General features: G+C 38.6%; 1 protein-coding gene across 2 annotated transcripts in view; it reads right to left on the bottom strand.

Moving 5' to 3' along the window:
• Positions 1–24025, bottom strand: part of l(3)80Fg (dnaJ homolog subfamily C member 16 l(3)80Fg) — a 330832-nt gene that overhangs the window by 53419 nt on the left and 253388 nt on the right. For both annotated transcript variants that reach the window (XM_090383988.1, XM_090383987.1), the window contains exon 9: positions 16917–17078. In XM_090383988.1, the coding sequence (XP_090240114.1) occupies positions 16917–17078 (162 nt within the window). The remainder of the gene's footprint in view (positions 1–16916; positions 17079–24025) is intronic.

The raw sequence follows: 24025 nt of genomic DNA, 5'->3' as shown, positions 1-24025 counted from the left end.
GTACTCAAGGTGTGATTATTGCATTCAAGGTGATGTCTAACCATTGCCTTATAAACGATGCAATAATCACTTCTTTGTCCTTGATGGCAAAATTCCTGTATATCATTGACAAAACTCCATCTATCCAGCATCCTGTCTGTACTGTTCATATAATTTCATGTCAGACTGCACAATTACCTCAAATCTCTTTCATTTTCCAACACCTTTAGTATGGTACCAGCTCATTCCTGGTATGTTATTCTGGAATTACAGCACCCACCATGCAGTATTTCAAATTTATCAATGTTTAACCTCAACTGCCACTTCTCAGCCAACTTTGATTCTTATCATCAACCACCCTGAAAAACCTTTGCATCATCTGCAAACTTAGACAATAAACTTAATGTGCCTTCATTAATAAATACTGAACATAATAAGGGACCTAGCAGTGAACCCTGAAGACCTCCACTAATAATATTAGTGCAAATAGAGCAGCATAGCCCATTTGTAACCATCATCTGCCTTCTACCATGCAATGACTTCTTTATCCATAGCAGTAATTGTCCCTAATGCCATACTGCTCTAATCTGTTCAACAGTCTTTCATTTGGAACAATGTCAAAAACTAAACTGAAATTTTCTTTTGACACACTCTGTCATAATATTTCATCAGACTGGTCAGACAAGATCTCCCCTTAACAAATGCATGATGTGATTTCTGTATGGCTCCTCCATTTATGTCAAGATGATCCTGCAATACTTCTTCAATTACTAACTCCATTATTTTTCCTGGAATAGTGGTCAAGTTTACAGTCTATAATTACTTTGTTGTTTGATCCCCTTGGTGAACAGGAAAGAGACATTTGGATATCTCCAATCTACAGGGACCTCCCCCTGAATTATAATAATAAAATTGGATAGAATCCATCAGATCCAAGTGCCTTGTTTACTTTTAACTTGAACAACTTCTAGCAGGTCAACATCCTTCCTAAAATGAGGCACCTCCAGACTTGTATGCAGTACTCCAGGTGTGGCCTAACCATGGCGCGCCTCCGTAGCCAGGTGGGAAGGAGCAGTAGTGCGTATCACATGCTTCTTGATTAGACCGGGGTTCGGGCCCGTCACCACCAAATACAGAAGATGCGTGCGCCCTACAATAACCAAGCAATGGAAATGCCTTTCACCAGGGAGGAGCTAACTGCAGCAGCATCAACTATCAGAGGAAATAAATGCCCAGGGCCAGACCTGCTAGAACCAGAAATTGTTAAAAAGACAGTAGAACATGCCCCTGACCTGATGCTAAATCTTTACAACAAATGCCTCCAGACAGGAGCCTTTCCAACATCTTGGAAGGTTGCCAATGTTAAACTTATCCTAAAAAAATCCTTCCAAGTCGCCTATCCTCCCAGACTCTTACAGGCCTATAGCCTTGCTCTCCGTGGTCAGCAAGCTCTTCGAGCGCCTATTACATGCTCGTCTCCAGCATCACTACAATACTGCAGGACTAGCAACGCCCAACCAGTTCGGCTTTCGACAGGGTCATTCTGCCATAGATGCCCACCAGCACCTCCTGGGGAAAGTGGAGAACTGCAACAGAAAATACTTCTTGGTGATCTCTGTGGACTTCGCTGGGGCATTCAACACACTTTGGTGGCCGAGCGTCCTGGCCAGACTCAGAGCTGCAAACCTTCCCAGTAACCTCTATCAGACCTTACAGAACTACCTATCCAACAGATTCATAGTAGTGAATGCGCCCTATCAGACCCTCTCTAGAAGCATCCACCGGGGCTGCCCGCAGGGTTCGGTCCTGGGACCATTCCTATGGAACATCGTCTTGGACAGCTTCCTCGTCTCGGACCTCGGAGAAGTGGATGCTCAAGCATTTGCCGATGACCTCATTCTCTCCGTCTCGGCGAACTCAAGGGCAAAACTGGAAGAATCTGCAAACCTGGCCTTGGAGCTACTGCAGAACTGGGCAAAACAGAATCACCTGAGAATATCACCAGAAAAAACCAACTCAGCCTTGCTGAAAGGGAACTTGGACCTACGACGGCCTCCTCAAATTAAGATAAACCAGATGACAATAAAATTCTCCAAACAACTCAAGTATCTAGGGGTCATCCTTGACCACAACCTATCCTTCAAAGACCACCTACAAAACATCCGAACCAAGATTAGGAAATATGCTGCCCTCGTTGCTAGGGTGGCTCGAAGGGACTGGGGCCTTGGCCGGCGTACGCTACATATCTTCTACAAAGCCATATTCATACCTATCATCACATATGCCTCTGGCATATGGTATCACAAGGCTACTACCGCAGTCAACCGACGTATCATCAACTCAACCCAAAGGTCGATTCTATTATTTACTTCTCGTGCCTGCAGCACGGTGAGCACCCACGCTTTACAGGTCTTGACCGGAGTCCTCCCCTTTGATCTGGAGATTGTGGGCAAAGGTTTACTTTACCATCTGGCAAAGGGCACCTCAAGGACCTGTCTCGGACATACAACTGACCCAGCAAATAACCGCACCGCTGAAAAGAAGAGGCTCTACGCTCACCTGCTGCAGGTGTGGCAAGAGAGATGGACAAACTCCCATACAGGGGAGATAACCAGAAAGTTTATACCTGACGTCGGCAGGGTCTACCCTAAGTTCCCAATGTGGTTCTCACCTGGACTCCATGCAGCATACCTTCTCACCGGACATGGCGCCATCAATGCCAAACTTTGCCTTTTGGGAATTGAAGAGGACCCTACCTGTGTTTGTGGTGGTCTGGAGAGCTGGCAACACCTAATGTATGATTGCCAGCTTTATGACGACCTCCGCAACATCTTAATAACAAAAATCCTATATTGTCCTAGAGGATGGGAACACAACATACTGGAAACAAAACAAGAGTACCTGGCTTTCTCCTGCTATGCCCAAGAGCTCTTTGCAAGAAGACGAGTGCTCGCTGCAGTGGAGCAGAACTGAACCCTATACATGACAACCAGGAATAACAACTGAACCTACTTAATAAAGAACAAGAACTGACTTGACTAAACTGGACGGGACCTTGTCCCATGAATGATATCCCAAATGGGAACACCAATGCCACTGAAGACCAACTGCAGCTTGCTGCTCGCCATCTTGGCTCTCAAACCATGCTCCCTTGCATGGTCCTATCTTTTCCTCTCTCCCCCGGCAGGGGGAGGGGACGGTATCTTCCATCCCCTCACCTCCTTGCCACTCCCCTCTTCGCCTGGTGGGGCATGGGCCTGCCCCACCGATTATCTGGGGTCGCCTTCTCTATCGTCCCCATATTTCTGTCTTTCCCCCCAGCCTTCTGTCTCCCCCCCACCTCTACCTAATACGCAAGTGTATACCCCACATAACTTAAAATTTAATAATGACTAAATTTAATTGCGTTCACACTAAACTCATTTGACCTTTCTACACAATTTTCTTAACCCCCACTGAGCGAAAATTTAATTTTTTATATGTATATATATATCTATTTATATATATATATATATATATATATATATATATATATATATATATATATATATTTTTTTTTTTTTTTTTTTTTTAAGGTCCTAGCCACTGAAATCTCAGGAAATTAGGTGGCAGGACCTGCCAGAGTAAATATTTCAATACTAGTGTACCTGGTCTGCCTCCACGAGGCATAGTGTGGACAACGTTGGGCCCCAGCAGGGGTCTAGCGGCTAAATGGCCAGAGGAACAACGATACACAACACTACACCCATACAATATCCATACACTTTTAAATCTCTGGCCTTTACAGTGAACTGTTACACCCACAATGAAAGCAACGTGGAGATGGGGGAAACCCCTGGTGCCGTTAGACACGAACACACTATACACTATACAGAAGATGCGGAAAGGTCAGGGAATGACCACTGCATATCTCGGAGCAATATGGCCTTAGTTGCTAATGCTCCTAAAAACCAAAACAACAACAACCATGGCCTTGTACAAAAGGATAATCTCTTCCTTATCCCTGCTAGCAAAGTGTCTGCATATCATTGACAAAACCCCCATGAGCTGTTCTGGCAGCATATCTGCACTGCACAATTACCCCCCCCCCCCCAAGGTATTTTTCATTTCCTCTACCCTGAGTGTAGTAACACACAGTTGATAAGTTACTCTGAGATTACTGCTACCTTGCATTTGTCAATGTTAAACTTCAACTGCCATCTCTATGCCCACTGACCCAATTTTCCTAGATCTTGTTGCAGTAGTTCACCCTGATGACTCTCACTAACCAAGTGACTTTACTACAGACTAGTTCATACTTACTGTAGGTTGTCCCCCTGATAAACTAGAATCATCCTATGCATGTTTCTTCTCTGCCACTAGTCTCAATCTGTTTCATGTGACATCCATTTAGGTCTAAACCTTGAAATGTATGTTTTTGTTAGTTTAAAAAGCTTAGTAGCCTCTATGATTTCTTTCCTGAATGCTTCCCATTTAGAATTTATAGTTGGTAGCATTATCAGTGATCCCACTGATAGGAATTTAAAAACTGTCTAAGAGACCACTGTAGTCCCCTTTATAAAAGTAAAATACCTTCCCTTTACTGTGATTCAGATAATTGAAATGAGTACTCTTGGATCTGATGGAGTAACAGAAAAAATGCAATTACCTTTGAAGACAAAATGAAAATAATAAGTGCTGAAAGTAATAGAAGCATAGCATCTAATGACCATTAGTTAGCTTTAGCATGCTCAATAATAAGTACAATAATGAAGGATAAAGAACAAATTATGAAATGTGAAAAATGTGCAATCAAAATGGGAAAGACTTGAAAATATGGATTGATGAACTGAATTCCATTTAACCTTACAATGAGTGAAGAGAAAACAAAAGATATCTGTGAGAATCTGAAAATGTGTATAATAATTTTGATCCTTTTGATACTAGTTCGGGATGATATCAAAGATTATGTGAATGACTGCATAATATAAAATTGACAGAGGCTGCTAGTGCAGATTCAGAAGCAGTCATAGTTTCCTTGACTAGATTTCTGAAACTGAGATGGGGGATACAAATAATGGTGAAGTGTTCAATGTGGACAAAATGGGATTATTCTGGAAGAAGGTGTGTGCGTGCTCACGCACACAGAGACAGAGAGAGAGAGAGAGAGAGAGAGAGAGAGAGAGAGGAGAAGAACCTGCCTGGTTTCTTCAGCCATAAAAGGCCTTACTGATAGGCAGTAATGCAACTTACGACTTCAAATTGTAAGCACTTTTTTAGTGCAGCATCCAAGAATGTTGCCAATGATTTTGAAATCAAATAAGAAAGCATGGGTTACTGCAATGCTTTTCTCAGACTGATTCCTGCAGTATTTTGTACCAGAAGCAGTAAAATATTTGTTGGAGAGGAACTTGGAATTTAAGGCACAGTTAATCCTTGAGTGCTGTTGGTCATCCAGCTGAAATTGTGGATTCTCATGTTCAAAGTTGTATCAAATACACTTCCCTGCTACAGCCTATGGATCAAGTGGCCATTTTCACCTTGGAGCAGCATTATTTGAAAAGCATTATTATTTGCTACAGACATGAAGGAAGCAACAACTCTGCAGTTATGGAAGGGATATAAACATCCTTACAATAGTGAGATGATGTTGCAAACTGGAGAGATATCAAGCAATCCATTATGGATTGCTGGAGGAAACTTTGTCCACAGTGTCCATAACTACAAATATTTCCAAGGAAGTGTCACCTTGAATATTTAAGACATTGTGAAATATCTCAGCCTAGAAGTAGACAGTGAAAGTGTGAATGAGTTGTTAAGTCTCGTAGAGATCTACAACCCAAACCAATGATTTGATTGAGTTGCAAACAAAAATGCAAATGAAGAAAGAATGACAGTGGTGATAAACTCTGCCACATCCCTTCAAAGAGTCTGAACCTCAAAAGTTTAAGGGAAATCATAAAGTTGGAAGAGACGATAGGAGTCACACAGGATTCCAATCCCAACGTTGAAAGAAGCAGTAATGTTCTCAAAGACCTTTGTGATTGTCACAGCTTGCTATCAGATTCTTTACGTAAAAAGAAGAGGGCAACTGATCAGCTTTTTTTAATGAATTTTTCAAACGAGATTAGTTTTTCAGGTGTGCACAGAAATTGGATTTAGGCATACTTCATTTAAAAAATTATTTGCAAATATTCAGCAATGTAACTGTGCAGTTTAAATAATATTTAAGAAATGCAGTCCTTTGGGAATTCACAGGAAATGATGTAATCAGATGAAGTTATTTCCTGTTTCTACAAAATTTCTTTTGGTTCACCATTTCTTTCTAATAATGGGTATTGGTATTTGTTTTTGAGTTTGAGAGTGAATGCAGTTTACTTGCATTATCCTGCTATGATAAACACAGTTGCACCTATCATAGCAGGATTGTGCTGCTGTGTTTCACAAAGTAAATATTAGCTGTTGCTTCTTAATTTACTTTATCTTGGCTGTTTATTGTCTAATTTATTTTACTATCTTAATTACATGTAATATAGGCAGCAGTAATACCTTACAGGTATAACTTTTTGCAGTTGTAGAAATTTCCTGCATGTGGTGTAACAGTGTTTAATTTGATTAATCATTAGTTTATATTACTACACAGCTTTTTTTTTTTTTCAATTACGTTCATGTTTATTTGCCCACTCCATTTGTCTACATAAATTATCATATTCCTCACACTCACTTGGTCATCCCTAATATAATTTTTACTTTCCTATAACATATGGCACACTAGATTAATTGAATAATATTCCAATGGTTCTTATACATGATCTTCTTGAATCAATGTGCTTTACAATTAAATGCATAACATTCTTCCCTTTCTGGTATGCTATTTTTTTCAATGCACATTATATTTACCATAATCAAATTCTACATCCAATATATCCAAATGACACATGTTTGTGATATTCCTATTATGTTAGCATTAGTTGATTTAACCAGAAGTTGAAATTAATTAAAATTTATTAACTATACTTACTTTTCATGAAACTCTTTTCATGTTCTATATAATGCTAACACAGTCCTGTTTAGTTACATATGACAATGTGTTCCCCAGGAATTTTTCAGTTGAATATTAAGTTAGTTCTATTTAGTAAATAAGAGCTATTATCTGCTCAATATCTCCTATATTCTTTGTTATTTTTAGTAAATAATACAGGGATTACCTTGATCTCTTTATAGGAAGGCTTCTTATCCAACTCTCTTAGTCATCACAGAAATTAATTATACAATAAATTTAATAAACTACATTTTAGATTTTTTCCATAACGATAGCTACGACACCAATTTAACAACCCGGAATCACCATTGAGGCCCCACCCAAACTCCAAAACTATCAACCGTGATGCAACCATTAGTATAGGAAAACATTATGTCAAATTATTCATAGTGGAAAGAACAACTAAATAAGAAATACGTGAAGACAGATTTCTTCCTCCTTAAGTTAGATGGAAAGAAACTAAAAAAATGCATCAATGTGTAAGTATATAAAAGAAATTTAGTCCTCATCATGTTAATATCAGATGATTGGTCCTATAAATGCATGCGTGATGAGGATTAAATTTCTTTTAAATACCTACTCATTTTTTTAGTTTCATTCTGTCCTATGAACACAAAGTATCAAAAAGTTTCCATCTAACTTAAGTAGGAAGAAATCTGTCTTCACGTATTTCTTATTTAGTTGTTTTTTCCACTATGACTAAATCTGACATAATGTTTTCCTATACTATCAAATAATTATAGAAATTTCTTAAGGTACCAATTGATTTGACTCAAATTTAATAGCAATGCTTAATTTAGTGGTACTCACCTTAGTATGATCTGCAATTAATGCTTGGGATAGGAAATTAAATAAATTGAGGTTTGGGTAATGAATTGAAAATTGGAATTAAAATAAGCGCAAGGAAGTAGGAGTGCACAACTTCGTCCTTGGTTGTTATTAATGAATAGTTGATAAATTAATTAAGGAAAGAATTTAAAAGTTTGAACTGGGTAGGCCAAAAGTCGTAACGAGTTGACTTTCGTTTGTTAATGTCTTCAGTTGGCAATGATGAAGTAGGGAGAGAACGTGTATATTTAAAGGAGTTCTAAGTTCCCGTGATGCTCTTTGAAACATGTGGGAATCTCAGGTGTGTGATATTCCAGACCGGGGAAAGATTGTAGGGTAGTTTTGCGTTTATGATGTTGAGTTTGGAGTGACGGCGAAACCATTCTATGATAAGGGTTTCGTACTGAAAAATTTTATAACTGGATTTTAATTTAATAATAGTGATGACTGAATCGATTAGGGGGTTGTGATTATTGGAACGTACGTGTTGTGTAAGTTCGGTACTTGATTGTCCTGTTCTAAAACTATTGTAATGATAATATGCTCGTGTATTAGGTGTTTTTGTGGAACCGTATTTGGTGGTGGTACTTCCGATATAACAGGTATTGCAATTTTGTTGACATTTTATTAGGTATATGATGTTATTCATGTCATTAATTTGATATTTATGTTTCTTTGTATGAACTGAACATTGAGCTAAGTCCAGGCACTGCAATTTGCAGAACTTAAGGTTTTCTTGGTAAGAGCATCCCTTTGTTCCCCTCACCAATCTTGTTGCCCTTCTTTGTACTTGTTCTAGCAACACTACATCTTTCCTAAAATGAGGCCTCCAGACCTGTACACAGTACTCTAGGTGTGGCCTGACCATAATCACCTCCCTGTTCCTGCTAGCAAAATTCCTATATATCATTGACAAACTCCATGACCTGCCTTGGCAACCCATCTGCACTGCTCAGAGAATTTCATATTTGACTGCACAATTATCCCCCCAGGGTCTTTTTCACTTTCCACTTCCCTGAGGGTAGTACCACACAGTTAGAACATTTCTCTTTGATTATTGCTACCCATATGCAGTACTTTGCATTTGTCAATGTTAACCTTCAGTTGCCACTTATTAGCCCATTTGCCCAACTTATCTAGTTCCAGTTGAAGTAGCATACTGTCTTGACTACCGTTAACACCCTGCCAACCTCTGTATCATCTGCAAACTTGGACATTAAACCTGATGTACCTTCAAAAATATCATTGATAAATATACAAAACAACAATGGGCCCAACACCGAACCCTGGGGAACTCCACTAATAACATTTGTCCACAAAGAGCAGTGTCCATTGATTATCACTCTCTGTCGTCTCAAACTCAACCCTCCCTTTATCCATTTCCATTGTAGCAACTTACCCTTAATGCCATACCTCTCCAATTTGTACAGCAGTCTTCCATGTGCAACAGTATCAAAAGCTTTCCTGAAATCCAAGTATATGACATCAAAATTATTTTTTGGCATTCAGTTCCTTTATAACCACATCATATATACAATCCAATTGGTCAGACAAGACCTCACCTTTAACAAACCCATGCTGTGTCTTAACTATTACTGAAGTTTGCCTAGATGATCCTGCAATGCTTCTTTAACCAGCGATTCATTATTTTCTCTGGAACACAAGTTAAACTAACAGGTCTATAGTTACTTGTGTCACCTTTTGAACCGCTTTTTTGTGAATTGGTGATACATTTGCACACCTCCAGTCCATGGGGACCTCCCCTTATTCCAAGGAAGCTCTCATAATTATGGCTAAGAGTTTGCTTACTTCCTTTGCTGTATCCTTTAATATAACTGGATAGATCCCGTCCACCCCAGATGCTTTTTTTATGTTTAACTTCAACAATTTCTCCTCCACTTTTCTCTCAGTTATTACAAAATCACTTAGCTCCTGGTTAGACTTTGTTAAACTTCTGGCACTCACCTCATTGAATAAGTCCTCATGTGTGAAGGTAGATGCAAAATACTCATTTAGTTTGGCAGCTATCTGATAATGATCATCTACAGTCAATCCATCTATGTTAAGTGGTCCAATCTGATTCATCCCTTTCCTTCTAGAGTTTACATAAATAAAGAACTCTTTGCTGTTTTTCTTTGCATTCTTTGCCAAAGATTTCTCGTATGTGCCTTCGCCTGCCTAACCTCCTTTGTGACTTGGTTACAGACAAGCTTATATTTTTCATAGGCTTCTGTGTAACCTGATAATTATATGCATCCCATACATTTTTCTTCTCTGCCACGAGCCTCATTAATTCATCTGACATCCATTTAGGCCTGAACCTTGAACAGTATTTCTTAGTTGGAATGAAAAGCCTAGTAGCCTCCAAGGTTAAGTCCCTGAAGGCTTCCCATTTAGAATTCAATTTTGGTAACATCAGTTGATCCCACTGTACAGAATTTAAAAACTGTCTGAGACCCCTGTAGTCACATTTACAAAAGCAAAAGCACTTCCCTTTAGCCTTGATGGTAGTTACATCTTTAAGTAATTCTCACATCAGTACATTGTGATCACTGTCACCCAGTAGCTCCTTTATTTGCAAATTCTTAATGCATGAATAATCACTACTGATAATCAGATCAAGAGTATTACTCCCTCTGGTTGTCTCTTGAACGTCTTATTTTAGAAAACAGTCATCCAATAAATCCATAAAAGTCTTGCTAATGTGCAAGTGAACAACCCACAAGTTCCAGTCAATATCTGGAAAGTTAAAATCCCCCATTATAAGACATTCTGATTTACTGGTACACTATTTCTCTGCACAATTGCTCATTATACTCATCAGATTCATTAGGCCTATAACATACACCTACTCTCAATTTTCCTTTCCCAGTGCTTATGTCACACCAAACTGACTCAACATTTCATTGTCTCCCAACATCAATTGGATGCACTTCCTTAGATTTTGTGTGTTTCTTAACTAACAGCATTACTCCTCCTTCCTTCCTGTCCTATCTATCCTTTCTCTACACATTGTACTCAACAAATTCTAATTCTGCACGGCATATATCTGTGTGACACCATGTCTCTGATATCCCAACAATATCTGCCTTTGATGTCTTGACTAGCACTTCAAGCTCATGAAATTTATTAACTATACTTCTATTGGTGTACATGCACGTATACATGCACCTGTTCCTACTCTTAGTTACCCTAACACAGCCCATGTATTTACTTGTTCCACTATGACTCCCAGCAGTTCTGGAAATCTCCATTACCTTGCTTTCCAGGCTGCTGCTCATTCTAATAGAAGCAGTGCAAGAATCACTTTTGCCACTGCCTGTGGCCACTGTTAACCTTTTAGTCTGTGTATCTGACCCACCTAACACTGCCTCGATAGCATCAGCAAATATTCTTGCACCCTTTCTATTTAAGTGTACCCTATCCCTGTAGAAGCAATCTCTCCTGTTAGCAAGCACAGACCAGGCTGAAAAAAATTCTACCCCTTGGGCCTTGCACAATCTCTCCAGGGCCGAATTGATCAACAAGGCTCTCATTGTGTACTCTCTCCTATCATGTCTAGGCAGAATTGCAGACACTTTCACATTCAACCCTAACTTGCGATTTTTTTTTTCAACATTGACCTGTACTTGTTGAGTAAATCTGCAGCTCTTACTCTTAATGTCATTAGTTCCAATGTGTACAACAATATCACCTTTTGTGCCCTTAAAAGATGATATCTGTTCTACAACATCATCAACTTTTGCCCCTGGTAGACATACCCTGGGTAATATGAATTATGCATGGTCCCTTAAAGCCATCCTGCAACTACCCACATTCCATACTAAACTCTGCCATAACCAAAGCAGGGCCTACATCAACATTATGATGTGATTTTTTGAAGAAATACTACTCCTAAACTAAGTAACTAACTGACAGATGATGGCAATAATATATTAGACAAAGAAGTAAGCCTTTGATTTGAGATTATTTGTGCTTACAAGGAGTGTGCAGTTAACCCAAACAGTTAGCAAATGTAAATATCAAAGAAAGGATGATATAAACCTACAGAAATGCAAATCTGATTTTTTTTTTTTTTTTTTTGATTTGGTAGTTGTTGGCGCATCGGCTTCTGTGGCCATATTGCACCTCCCAAGGTTTTTGCAGTACTTTGATCCAAGCCCGAGGCGGGAATCGAACCCGCGACCTTTGGGTTGCCGGGCAGGTACTTTACCCACTCGGCTAGCCCGGTCGGCTGAGAAATGCAAATCATTTCCATGCATGTCATTTATGTTTATCAGAAGATCATATACTAGAAGCAGAAATAAATAATTTTTAGCTTATGTCTTTAATGACTGTTGTTGATTAAAAGTTTAGTTTTGCAAGGGCTGGTGAAGCAATGATACATGTGGTATAACAGTGTTTAATGATCTGAAATATGCTCATAGTTTGATTAAAATTTGATAGATGAGACATCATATATCAAATTTTATTAAAATTTGATAGACAGGACTTATATCATGAGAGATTATGAGGGAAAATGAAAGAAAAACAATTATTTTATTATATAGAAGGTATATCTTATAGCTGATTGTAGTGGAAAATCAAGCTTAAGAATCAGTGGATATCAGAGATGTGCTGACTATTATGTAGTCTAATATAGTATACCATCCCTGCAGACTGCTTCTACAGGGATAGGATACACCTAAATAGAAAGGGTGCAAAAATATTTGTTGACGATATCGAGGCAGTATTAGGTGGATTGGAAAACTGCTAGCTCAGGGGGGGGGATACACAGACTAATAGATTAACAATAGCCACAGGCAGCAGTGAAAGTGATTCTTGCACTGTTTATATTGGAACATACAGCAGCCTGGAAAGCAAGGTGCTGGGCATTTCAAGGCCTACTGTGAGTCATGAAACAGGTTTGTTTGTTTGTGTGTTTGTTATTTGGTTTTTAGGAGCATTAGCAACTAAGGCCATATTGCTACGGGGATATGCGGTGGTCATTCCCTGATCTTTCCGCATCCTCCATATTTGGTGGTCACGTGCTCGAGCCCCGGTCTAATCAAGAAGAGTGTGCTACGCACTGCTGCTCTGCCCACCTGGCTACGGAGGCAGCCATGAACAGGTGCATGTGTACCAATGCTAGGAGCATAGTTAATAAATTTGATGAGTTTGAAGTGCAAAGTCAAGTCATCAGATGCAGACATTGTGGGGATATCAGAGGCATGGTGTCACTCAGATATAAGGGATGCAGAATCTGAATATGGGGAGTAGTACAATGTGTACAGAGAAGACAGACAGGATAAGAGGGAGTTATGCTCTTATTTAAGAAGCACACAAAATCTAAGACAGTGCATCCAGTTAACATGGGTGGCAGTGCAAAAGCAAAAATGAGAGTAGAAGGGTATTATAAGCCTAATGACTCTGAAAAAACTGTATACAGAAAAATACAGTGTGTCAGTAAATTAGAATGTCTTATAATGGGGGTTTTTAACTTTCCAGATATTCAGTGGAACTTGTGGGTTGGTCAAACACACACTAGCAAGATTTGTGGATTTACCGGATGACTGTTTTCTGCAGCAGCATGTTAGAGAGCAACAAGAGGGAGTAATACTCCTGACCTGATTATCAGCAGTTATAATTCGTGCATTAAGAATTTGAAGATAAAAGGTGGCAGTGATCATAGTGTATTGATATAGAATTTACTTTTAGATGTAACTACCATCAAAGGTAAAGGGAAGTGTTTTTGATTTTGTAAAGGTGACTACAGTGGTCTTAGTTTTTAATTTCTATTCAGTGGGACTAACTGATGATATTACCATCAGCAAACTCTAAATGGGAAGCATTCCAGGAAATAATCATACCATTCAAACAAGGCTTAGCCTAAATCAATATCAGATGAACTAATGAGACTCTTGGCAGAGAAGAAAAAATGCATGGGATGCATAGAAATTATCACGTGATACACAAGCCTATGGTAGATATAAACCAGTCTGAGATCAAATCACTAAGGATATTAGGTAAGATAAGGCAGATCATGAAAAATCTTTGGCAAAGGATGCAGAGAAAAACAGCAATACTTCTTTACTTGGTAAACACTAGAAGGAAAGGGATGAATTATATTGGTCCACATGATATCGATAGTTCTACTGTTCATGATCTTTCTCAGGTTGTTGAAAAACGGAATAAGCATTTTGCATCTACATTCACACATGAGGAATTCATTAGGAAAGCAGATGCCCATAGTTTATCAAACTCAAACAGGGAGTTCAATGATTTTTCAAGAACTGAGAGGAAATTGAAAGAGAAATTGTTGAAGTTAAACATAAAGCTCTTCAGGAGGACTATTGGATGGAATCTATCGAGTATTATTAAGGGAGGCAGCAAATCCATAGCCATAATTATGAGGGCATTTTTGGATTCAGGGGAAGTCCCTGTGGACTGGAGATGTGGAAATGTATTCCCAATTCACAAAGGGGGATCGGAGTGACATGAGTAATCACAGAAGACCTGTTAGCTTAAATTCTGTTCCAGGAAAATAATGGAGTCACCAGTTAAAGAAGTAATGCAGGACCATGTAGAGAGGAGTAGTGTTATACTTCAGTCACTGTATGGGTTTGTCAAGGGGAAATCTTGTCTAACCAATGTGATTGGATACTAATGCAGTAACAAAGGAACTAAATGTAAAATATAATTTTGATATTATATACTTGGATTTCCCTAAAACTTTTGATACTATTGCACATAACAGACTGCTGTATACAGATCAAAGCAGTGTGGCATTAAGGTGCAAGTTACTACTATAAATAAAGGTATGGTTGAGTGGGAGAAGACAGCGTTGTTATCAATGGACACTGCTCATTGTAGACTAATGTTTTCCCCATTGTTGTTTTCTGTATTTTTTGATGATATCGTTGAAGGTATATCAGGTTGAAGGTATATAATGCCTAAGTTCCCAGATGACATGAAAGTTGGCAGGGTGGTAATGACGGTATGCTACTGCAACAAGATCTAGAAAAATTAGGCAGTTGGGCTGAGAAATATCATTTGAAGTTTAACGCTGACAAATGCAAAATACTGCACATGTGTAACAGTAATCTCAGATTAAGGTACTAACTGTGTGTTATTACACTCAGGGTAGAACTTCAAATATGAAGTTCTATCAGCAGTGCAGACAAACTGTCAGTTCAGAACATGAGGTTTTGTCAATGATATAAAGGAATTTTGCTAATAGTGATAAGGATGTGATTATTCCATTGTACAAGGCAATGGTCAGGACACATCTTGAGAATTGCATATAGGTCTAGCAGCCTCATTTTAGGAAGTATGTAGAGTTTATGGAATGAGTACAGAGAAGAGCAGCAAGATTGGTGATGGGGAACAAAGGGTTGATCTTACAAAGAAAGTCTTCAATTCTGCAAATTGCAGCATCTTGAGACTAGGCATATGTGAGGTGATCTGATTAAAGTATTTAAGGCATTGAATGGATTGAGCAAGCTCACTGATGGGAATTCTTCCTCTTGCTCAGACTAGGCAAATGAAGGGACATAAATTCAAATTGAGGAAGGATGGTTGCAGAATAGATGTGTGTAAGTTTGCCTTTATTAAACAGGTGGTTGATCGATGGAACCAATTTCCATTTGATATTCCAGAGGTGGATTGCTTGAATAATTTCAAGGAAGAACCAGACAAGTGTCAGAGGGAGTGGATAGGTGAAATGGAAAGGTTTTTTTTTTTGCTGATGTTGTATATATAAGCTTGCTTTCTTGCTACTAATACTATTACCTAAGATTTGTTACATGGTTAGGGTGCTCTCTTTATAGAGAAATAGGAAAAACAGTTCAGTGCTCTCTTATGAATAATGGAAAATCAAGGTAATGCACTGGATCACAAGTGACGTGTAACTGATGACACAATGTGGCTGATCTTCTGTCTAAGTAGAGGGTCCTCCGTGGTAGCTTAGTTCTCATGAAAATTGATGTTTGCCACCCAATTTGGAGGAGTCTAGGTTCAATTCTTTAAACTACAACTAGCGGGAATTTCTAAAGTCCCCTTCATTTAAGGCGGTAGTTAGTCAATCTTAAGCGACGAGAGTAGGTTTCCCATGGAAGTTATTCTGGGTTTTTCAGCCTGCACAACATGTAAATTGCCCCATGCCTCTACAAATGCCTCTACACACATGCCTCTACAAAAATATATGACATGGATACGAGTGACAAGCTTTGGTGCTATTAAAATAATAATTTGAATTTTAAATTTGCCTCAGTGTGCAGGAGAAAGTCAAGTGGGTATATTCAGTCTGCAATGTAGCAATTCTTCCTTTTTTATTAGTATACTGCATTTCCATGGCTGGAAGTCCTGTTTCATATGAAAGAGTGTTTTAGATTTGATAATGCCTTATACATTGCTATTTTTCTTTCAATACGACTTACATAACAAGCTTGTAGTTGATATATATTATCATAAAGTTATACCTGCTACATTATTTTCTTTTATGCCCACTCAGCACATTCATTCCCACTGATACCTGAAACATCCAGTGAACAAAATCTAATAATCTAGCCTCTTTTGAGCAGTTTCACAAGAGTATTTTGATTTGTCAGAAAAGAGGGCAATTTGTTCTTATTGCTATTGTTCTTTACTTGTAGAGAACACATTACACTAAGGGAACCTGAGTATATGATTATGTTGTATGGAGTCTAGACAAATTTGATTTACGCCCATCTATACCACATATAGTTGGTAGTGAGGTTATTAGGAAACAATAATAAAATGAAAAGTGCGCATTAATGGTAATATTCAACATGCTGAGGTAATAAAGTAAAGTGTACTTTGGGATTCCAAAGAAATACAATTTATTGATTGTAAAGAAATTCTATTGAATAATAGTAAGAGCAAATTAAGTAATCTATTCAAAATAAAATTATATTTTTGATTAGCTACATGTTTTTTTTTTAAAGAGAATTGACAAGATTTATTAAGATTTCTACTAACTTATATTTTAAATTGATTATGTAGTGTACATTATTTGTACATTCATGTCTCAATATACAGTAATAATGATGATCTTTATTGTGTTAATTATAAATCTAAATTTACTTACTTTCGATATGGATAAACTGTTCGATAAAACTTTGGCAAGAGTTTTGATTTAGACTCATTGTTTAGAAGAAGAATAATGGTTCGACATCCTGGTTTTAAGAGCCTTACCAAACCATTGTAAGTTTCACCCCGAAGTTCATGAATATGTAGTTTATATTCAGGTCTGAAAAACACAATCACATATTATAATACATGCATATTAGAAAAATCTGCCTAAAAATTTATTACTTATTCCATTATATTATTATGCAATATAATATATTGCATGAATATAATATTATTCACAGAAAATTTGAAAAAAAAAAAAAAAATAGTAACTTAATGTAAGAAAAAAAACTGAATGTGATGAAATATAATTCACTGAATATGTTAATTTGTTAACATTTAGCTTCAACAATTTTTCTTCCACTTTCATCTAACTTATCACAAATCATTCAGCTCCCTGTTAGAATTTGACACACTTCCAGCATCCCCATCACTAAAAAATTCCTCTTGTGTGAATGTAGATGCAAAATACCTATTCAGTTTGTCAGCAAACTGAAAAAGATCAACAGTTAAACTCATATCTAGTGTGAATATGTAATTCATCCCCTTCCTTCTATTGTTTACATAAGCAAAGACATCTCTGCTGATTTTCTTTACATTCTTATATCTACTATAGGCAATTTGTATGCATCGCTTGCATTTTTCTTGACTGTAACAAGCCTTATCAATTCCTCTGACATCTATTTAAGTCTAAATTTTTAACATTATCTGTTAGTTGATATAAAAAGCCTAGTGATGTCTAAGAATGTATCTCTGAATGCTTCCCATTTAGAATTTGCTGTTGTTAACATCAGTTGGTAATACTGCATAGAATTTTTAAAAAAAATTGTCTGAGACTATTGTAGTCATGTTTATGAAAACAAAAGCCCTTCCCTTTGCTCTTGACAGTAGTCACATCTTTAAATAAATTCCACTTCGATACACTGTGATCATTGCCACCTAGTGCTTTTATCTGCAGATTCTTAACGCATGAAGAGTTGCTGCTTTCCTTTGTTGCTTCTCTAACATGCTGGTGTAGATTTGTTTGTTTGGTTTTTTATTGGCGCATTAGCACCTAAGGCTATAATGCGCCAAACACTGGTGTAGAATACAATGATCAAGTAAGTCAGTGAAAGTCTTGCTACTGTCTGAATGACTAATCCACAATATACAATCAATATCTGGAAAGTTAATCAAGTACTCCATTATAAGACAATCCGATTATCAGCCCAGTCTAAATGTCTGCAAAGTTCTTTGTTATACTCATTACAATCATTAAAACTATAACACACACTCCTCCTTTCACTTTTGTTTTCCCAGTTATGTCACACCAAGCTGACTCAATATTGCACTGTTCACCCATGTCCACTGCATGCACTACTTTAGATTTATATGCTTCTTAACTAAGAGCGTAATACCATCCCAACTCCTGTCCTGTCTGTCCTCTGTCTACACATTGTACTCCAATATTCCAAATCTGATTCACTTATATCTTAGTGATTCAGAATATCAGAAACATGGTATCTGATATGGTGATATCAGATACTATGTCTCTGATATCTCCATAACGTCTGCATTTGACGACTTGACCAGCTTCAAATTCATTAAATAATTTTACTATGCTTCTAGCATTGGTGTACATGCACCTGTTCTTACTCTTTGTTATCCTAACACAGCCCATGTATTTTCTTCTTCCAAGAGGACCCCTAGAAGGATTTTAAATCCCTCACACTGCTTTCCAGGCTGCTGCATGTTCCAGTAGAATCAGTGCAAAAATCACATACACCTCTGCCTGCAGATTAGCATTAGTAGAGGCATTTGATGCAAGAAAGCAAGCTTATGCAGCATCAGCCAAAAAAAAAAAAATAAATAAATAAATAAATAAAAAATAACCACTTCCACTTCACCCCTCTGTTTGTTCGAAATACCTGTCCAGCTGACCCTTAAACTTATTTAGGCTATCAACTTCCACGACAAGGGATGGAAGTCTGTGCCACCAACCAACTACCTGCTGGCTAAAGGCAAATTTCCTCACGTCTATCCTACATCTGTCTTTCCTCAATTTGAATTTATGCCCTCTCAGGTGATTATTCTGAGCAAGAGGAAGAATCCCATCAGCATTGAGCATGCTCAAACCATTCAAGGATTTATACACCTCTATCATATCACCTCGCCGGTGCCTAGTCTCCAGACACTGTAATTTGCAAAACGTAAGCCTTTCTTCGTAAGAGCACCCCTCTGTTCCATTCACTAATCTTGTTGCCCTTCTCTGTACTCGTTCCAGCATCTCTACATCCTTCTTGAAATGAGGCCTCCAGACCTCTACACAGTACTCCAGGTGCGGTCTGACCATTGCCTTATACAAGGGAATAATCAGCTCCTTATCCCTGCTAGAAAAATTCCTATATATCATCGACAATACACCATGAGCTACTCTTGCAGCCCATCTGCACCGCTCAGAGAACTTCATATCTGCCTGCACAACCACCCCAGGTCCCTTTCATTCTCTACCACTGTCAGTGTAGTACCACAGAGTTGATACGTTGCTCTGGGGTTGCTGTTTCCCATATGTAGTACTTTACATTTGTCAATGTTAAACTTCATTTGCCACCTCTCAGCCCATCTGCTGAACCTTTCCAGATCCTGTTGCAGTAGCATAGTGTAAGTAGTGTCCTTGACAACCCTGCCAACCTTCGTATCGTCTGCAAACTTGGACATTAAGCTTGATATACCACCATCAATATCATTTATAAATACAGAAAACAATAATGGACCCAATACTGAACCCTGAGGGACTCCACTAATAACATTAGTCCACGATGAGCAGTGTCCATTGATTACCACTCTCTGTCTTCTCCCCCTCAACCACCCCTTTATCCATAGCAGCAATTTGCCTCCAATGCCACACTGCTCCAATTTGTGCAGCAGTCTTCCATGTGCAACAGTATCAAAAGCCTTTCTAAGATCCAAGTATATAATATCAAAGATATTCCATGCATCCAGTTCTTTTGTGACTGCATCATAGTATCCAATCAAATTGGTCAGGCAAGACTTCCCCCCTTAACAAAACCATGCTGTGTCTGAGCTATAACTGAAGTCTTGTCTAGATGATCCTGCAGTGCTTCTTTAACCAGTGCCTCCATTAATTTTCCAGGAACAGAAGTTAAACTAACAGGTCTATAATTACTTGTGTCGCCCTTTGATCCTCCTTTGTGAATTGGGGTCACATTTGCACATCTCCAGTCCATGGGTACTTCCCCTGAGTCCAAGGAAGCTCTCATAATTATGGCTAAGGGTTTGCTTACTTCCTTTGCTGCTTCCTTTAATATAACTGGATAGATCCCATCCACCCCCGGTGCCTTTATTGTATTTATCTTCAACAATTTCTCCTCCACTTTACTCACAGTTATTACAAGATTCTCTAGCTTACTGCCAGAGTTGAATACACCTCTGGCATTCCCCTCACTGAATAACTCCTCATGTGTGAATGTCGATGCAAAATATTCATTCAGTTTGTTAGCTACCTGAGCAGGATCATCAACAGTTGACCCATCGATATCAAGTGGACCAATCTGATTCATCCCCTTCCTCCTAGAGTTTACATAAATAAAGAACTCTTTGCTGTTTTTCTTTGCATCCCTTGCCAAAGATTTCTCGTAATCTGCCTTCGCCTGCCTAACCTCCTTTGTAACTTGGTTACAGATCAACTTGTATCTATCATAGGCTTCTGTGTCACGTGTTAATTTGTATGTATCCCATGCATTTTTCTTCTCTGCCATATGTCTCATTAGTTCATCTGACATCCACTTAGGCCTAAACCTTGAACAATATTTCTTAGTTGGTATGTAAAGCCTAGTAGCTTCCAAGATAAGTTCTTTGAATGCTTCCCATTTTGAATTTGCTGTTGGTAACATAATCAGTTGGTTCCACTGTATAGAATTTAAATACTGTCTCAGTCCATCGTAGTCGCCTTTACGAAAGCAATAACCCTTCCCTTTACCCCTAATGGTAGTTACCTCTTTGAGTAAATCCCACTTCAGCAAACTGTGATCACTGCCACCTAGTGGTTCATTTACCTGCAGATTCTTAATGCATGAAGAATCACTGCTGATAATCAAATCAAGAGTATTACTCCCTCTAGTTGCCTCCTGAACATGCTGATGTAGAAAACAATCATCCAATAAATCCACAAAAGCCTTGCTAGTGTGTGAGTGACCAGCCCCCAAATTCCAGTCAATATCTGGGAAATTAAAATCCCCCACTATAAGACTCTCTGATTTACTGGCCCACTCTATTTCCCCGTACAGTTTCTTATTATACTCATCAGAGTCATTAGGCCTATAGCACACTCCTACTCTCGATTTTGATCTCCCAATGCTTATGTCACACCAAACTGACTCGACACTGCACTGTCCAGCTATGTCGACTGGCTTCACTTCCTTGGATTTTATGTATTTCTTAACTAATAGCATAACCCCTCCTCCCTTCCTATCCTGTCTATCCTTTCTGTAGACATTGTACTTCCAAAATTCCAGTTCTGCATTCCTTATATCTGTGTGACACCACGTCTCTGAAATCCCCACAATATCTGCCTTTGATGTTTTGAGCAATACCTCAAATTCATCAAATTTATTTACTAAACTCCTAGCATTGGTGTACACGCAAGTATACATGCACATGTTCTTTTTCTTAGCTACCCTAACACAACCAATGTGTTTATTTGTACCCCAATGATTCTCAGCAGTCTCTGAAATATCCTGCATCTTATTTTCCAGGCTGCGGCTCATTCCAATTTGAAGTGTTGGTCAAGACATCAAAGGCGGATATTGTTGGGATAGCAGAGACGTGGTGTCACAAAGATATAAGGAATGCAGAACTGGAATTTGGGGAGTACAATGTGTACAGAAAGGATAGACAGGACAGAAAGGGAGGGGGTGTTATGCTGTTAATTAAGAAAAACATAAAATCAAAGGAAGTGCACCCAGTTAATATAGATGAACAGTGCTCTGTTGAGTCAGTTTGGTGCGAGATAAGCACTGCGAAAGGAAAAATAAGGGTAGGAGTGTGTTATAGGCCTAATGACTTGAATGAGTACAATGAACAATTGTACAGAGAAATAGAGTGGGCCAGTAAATCTGAATGTCTTATAATGGGGGATTTTAACTTCCCAGATATTGACTGGAACTTGTGGGTTGGTCACTCACACACCAGTCAGACTTTTGTGGATTTATTGGATGATTGTTTTCTGCAGCAGCATGTTCGAGAGGCAACCAGAGAAAGTAATACTCTTGATCTGGTTATCAGCAGTGATCATTCGTGTATTAAGAATTTGCAGATAAAGGAACCACTAGGTGGCAGTGATCACAGTGTGCTGAAGTGGGATTTACTCAAAGAGGTAACTACCGTCAGGGGTAAAGGAAAGGGTTTTTGCTTCCGTAAAGGGGAGTACAGTGGTCTCAGACAGTTTTTAAATTCTGTACAGTGGGATCAACTGACGATGTTACCAACAGTAAATTCTAAGTGTTAAGCATTCAAGGAATTAATCGTGGAAGCTACTAGACTTTATATACCGATTAAGAAATATCGTTCAAGGTTTAGGCCTAAATGGTTATCAAATGAACTAATGAGACTCGTGACAGAGAAGAAAAATGCATGGGATGCATATAAATTATCAGGTGACGAAGAAGCCTGTGGCAGATATAAGCTAGTCTGTAATCAGGTCACAAAGGAGGTTCGGCAGGCGAAGGCGGATTACGAGAAATCTTTGGCAAAGGATGCTAAGAAAAACAGCAAGGATTTCTTTACTTATATAAACTCTAAAAGGAAGGGAATGAATATGATTGGTCCACTTGACATCGATGGTTCGACTGTTGATGATCCTGCTCAGATAGCAAACAAACTGAATGAGTATTTTGCATCTACATTCACACGTGAGGAATTATTACAGTTTGAAAATGGAAGAAGGTTATCAAATTGTAGCAGTGTGCTTAATGATTTTGTAATAACTGAGAGCAAAGTGGAGGAGAAATTGTTGAAGTTAAACATAAGAAAGGCACCTGGGGTGGATGGGATCTATCCAGTTATTTTAAAGGAGGCGGCAAAGCAACTAAGCAAACCCTTAGCCATAATTATGAGAGCATCCTTGGACTCAGGGGAGGTTCCCACGGACTGGAGATGTGCAAATGTGTCCCCAATTCACAAAGGTGGATCGAAGGGTGACACGAGTAATTACAGACCAGTTAGTTTAACTTCTGTTCCGGGTAAAATAATGGAGTCACTGGTTAAAGATGCATTGCAGGATCATCTAGACAAGACTGCAGCAATAATTCAAACACAGCATGGGTTTGTTAAGGGAAAGTCTTGTCTGACAAATTTGATTGGTTATTATGATGTGGTCACAAAGGAACTGGATGCAAAAAATAATTTTGATATCATATACTTGGATTTCAGGAAAGCTTTTGACACTGTTGCGCATGGAAGACTACTGTACAAATTGGAGCAGAATGGTATTAAGGGTAAGTTGCTACAATGGATAAAAGGATGGTTAAGTGGGAGAAGACAGAGGGTGGTAATCAATGGGTGCTGCTCTTCATGGACTAATGTTATTAGTGGAGTCCCACAGGGTTCGGTGTTGGGTCCACTGTTGTTTTGTGTATTTATCAATGATATTGATGAAGGTATATCAGGCTTAATGTCGAAGTTTGCAGATGACACAAAGGTTGGCAGGGTTGTTAATGACAGTAATGGCAGTGTGCTACTGCAACAGGATCTAGATAATTTGGGCAGATGGGCTAAGAAGTGGCAACTGAAGTTCAACCTTGACAAATGCAAAGTACTGCATATGGGTAGAAGTAACCCCAGAGAAACGTACCAACTGTGTGGTACTACACTTAAGGTGGTAGAAAATGAAAAAGACCTGGGAGTAATTGTGCAGTCAGATATGAAGTTTTCTGAGCAATGCAGACAGGCTGCTAGGGCAGGTCATGGGGTTTTGTCAATGATATATAGGAATTTTGCTAGCAGGGAAAAGGAGGTGATTGTCCCTCTGTATAAGGCAATGGTCAGGCCACGCCTTGAGTACTGCGT

This window comes from Mastigoproctus giganteus, chromosome 10 (assembly GCF_048544385.1).
Source record: "Mastigoproctus giganteus isolate SK-2022 chromosome 10, ASM4854438v1, whole genome shotgun sequence".
In the NCBI taxonomy this organism is placed as follows: domain Eukaryota; kingdom Metazoa; phylum Arthropoda; class Arachnida; order Uropygi; family Thelyphonidae; genus Mastigoproctus; species Mastigoproctus giganteus.
The sequence above is the reverse complement of the archived record's forward strand: the minus strand, read 5'-3'. Positions and strand labels throughout refer to the sequence as shown.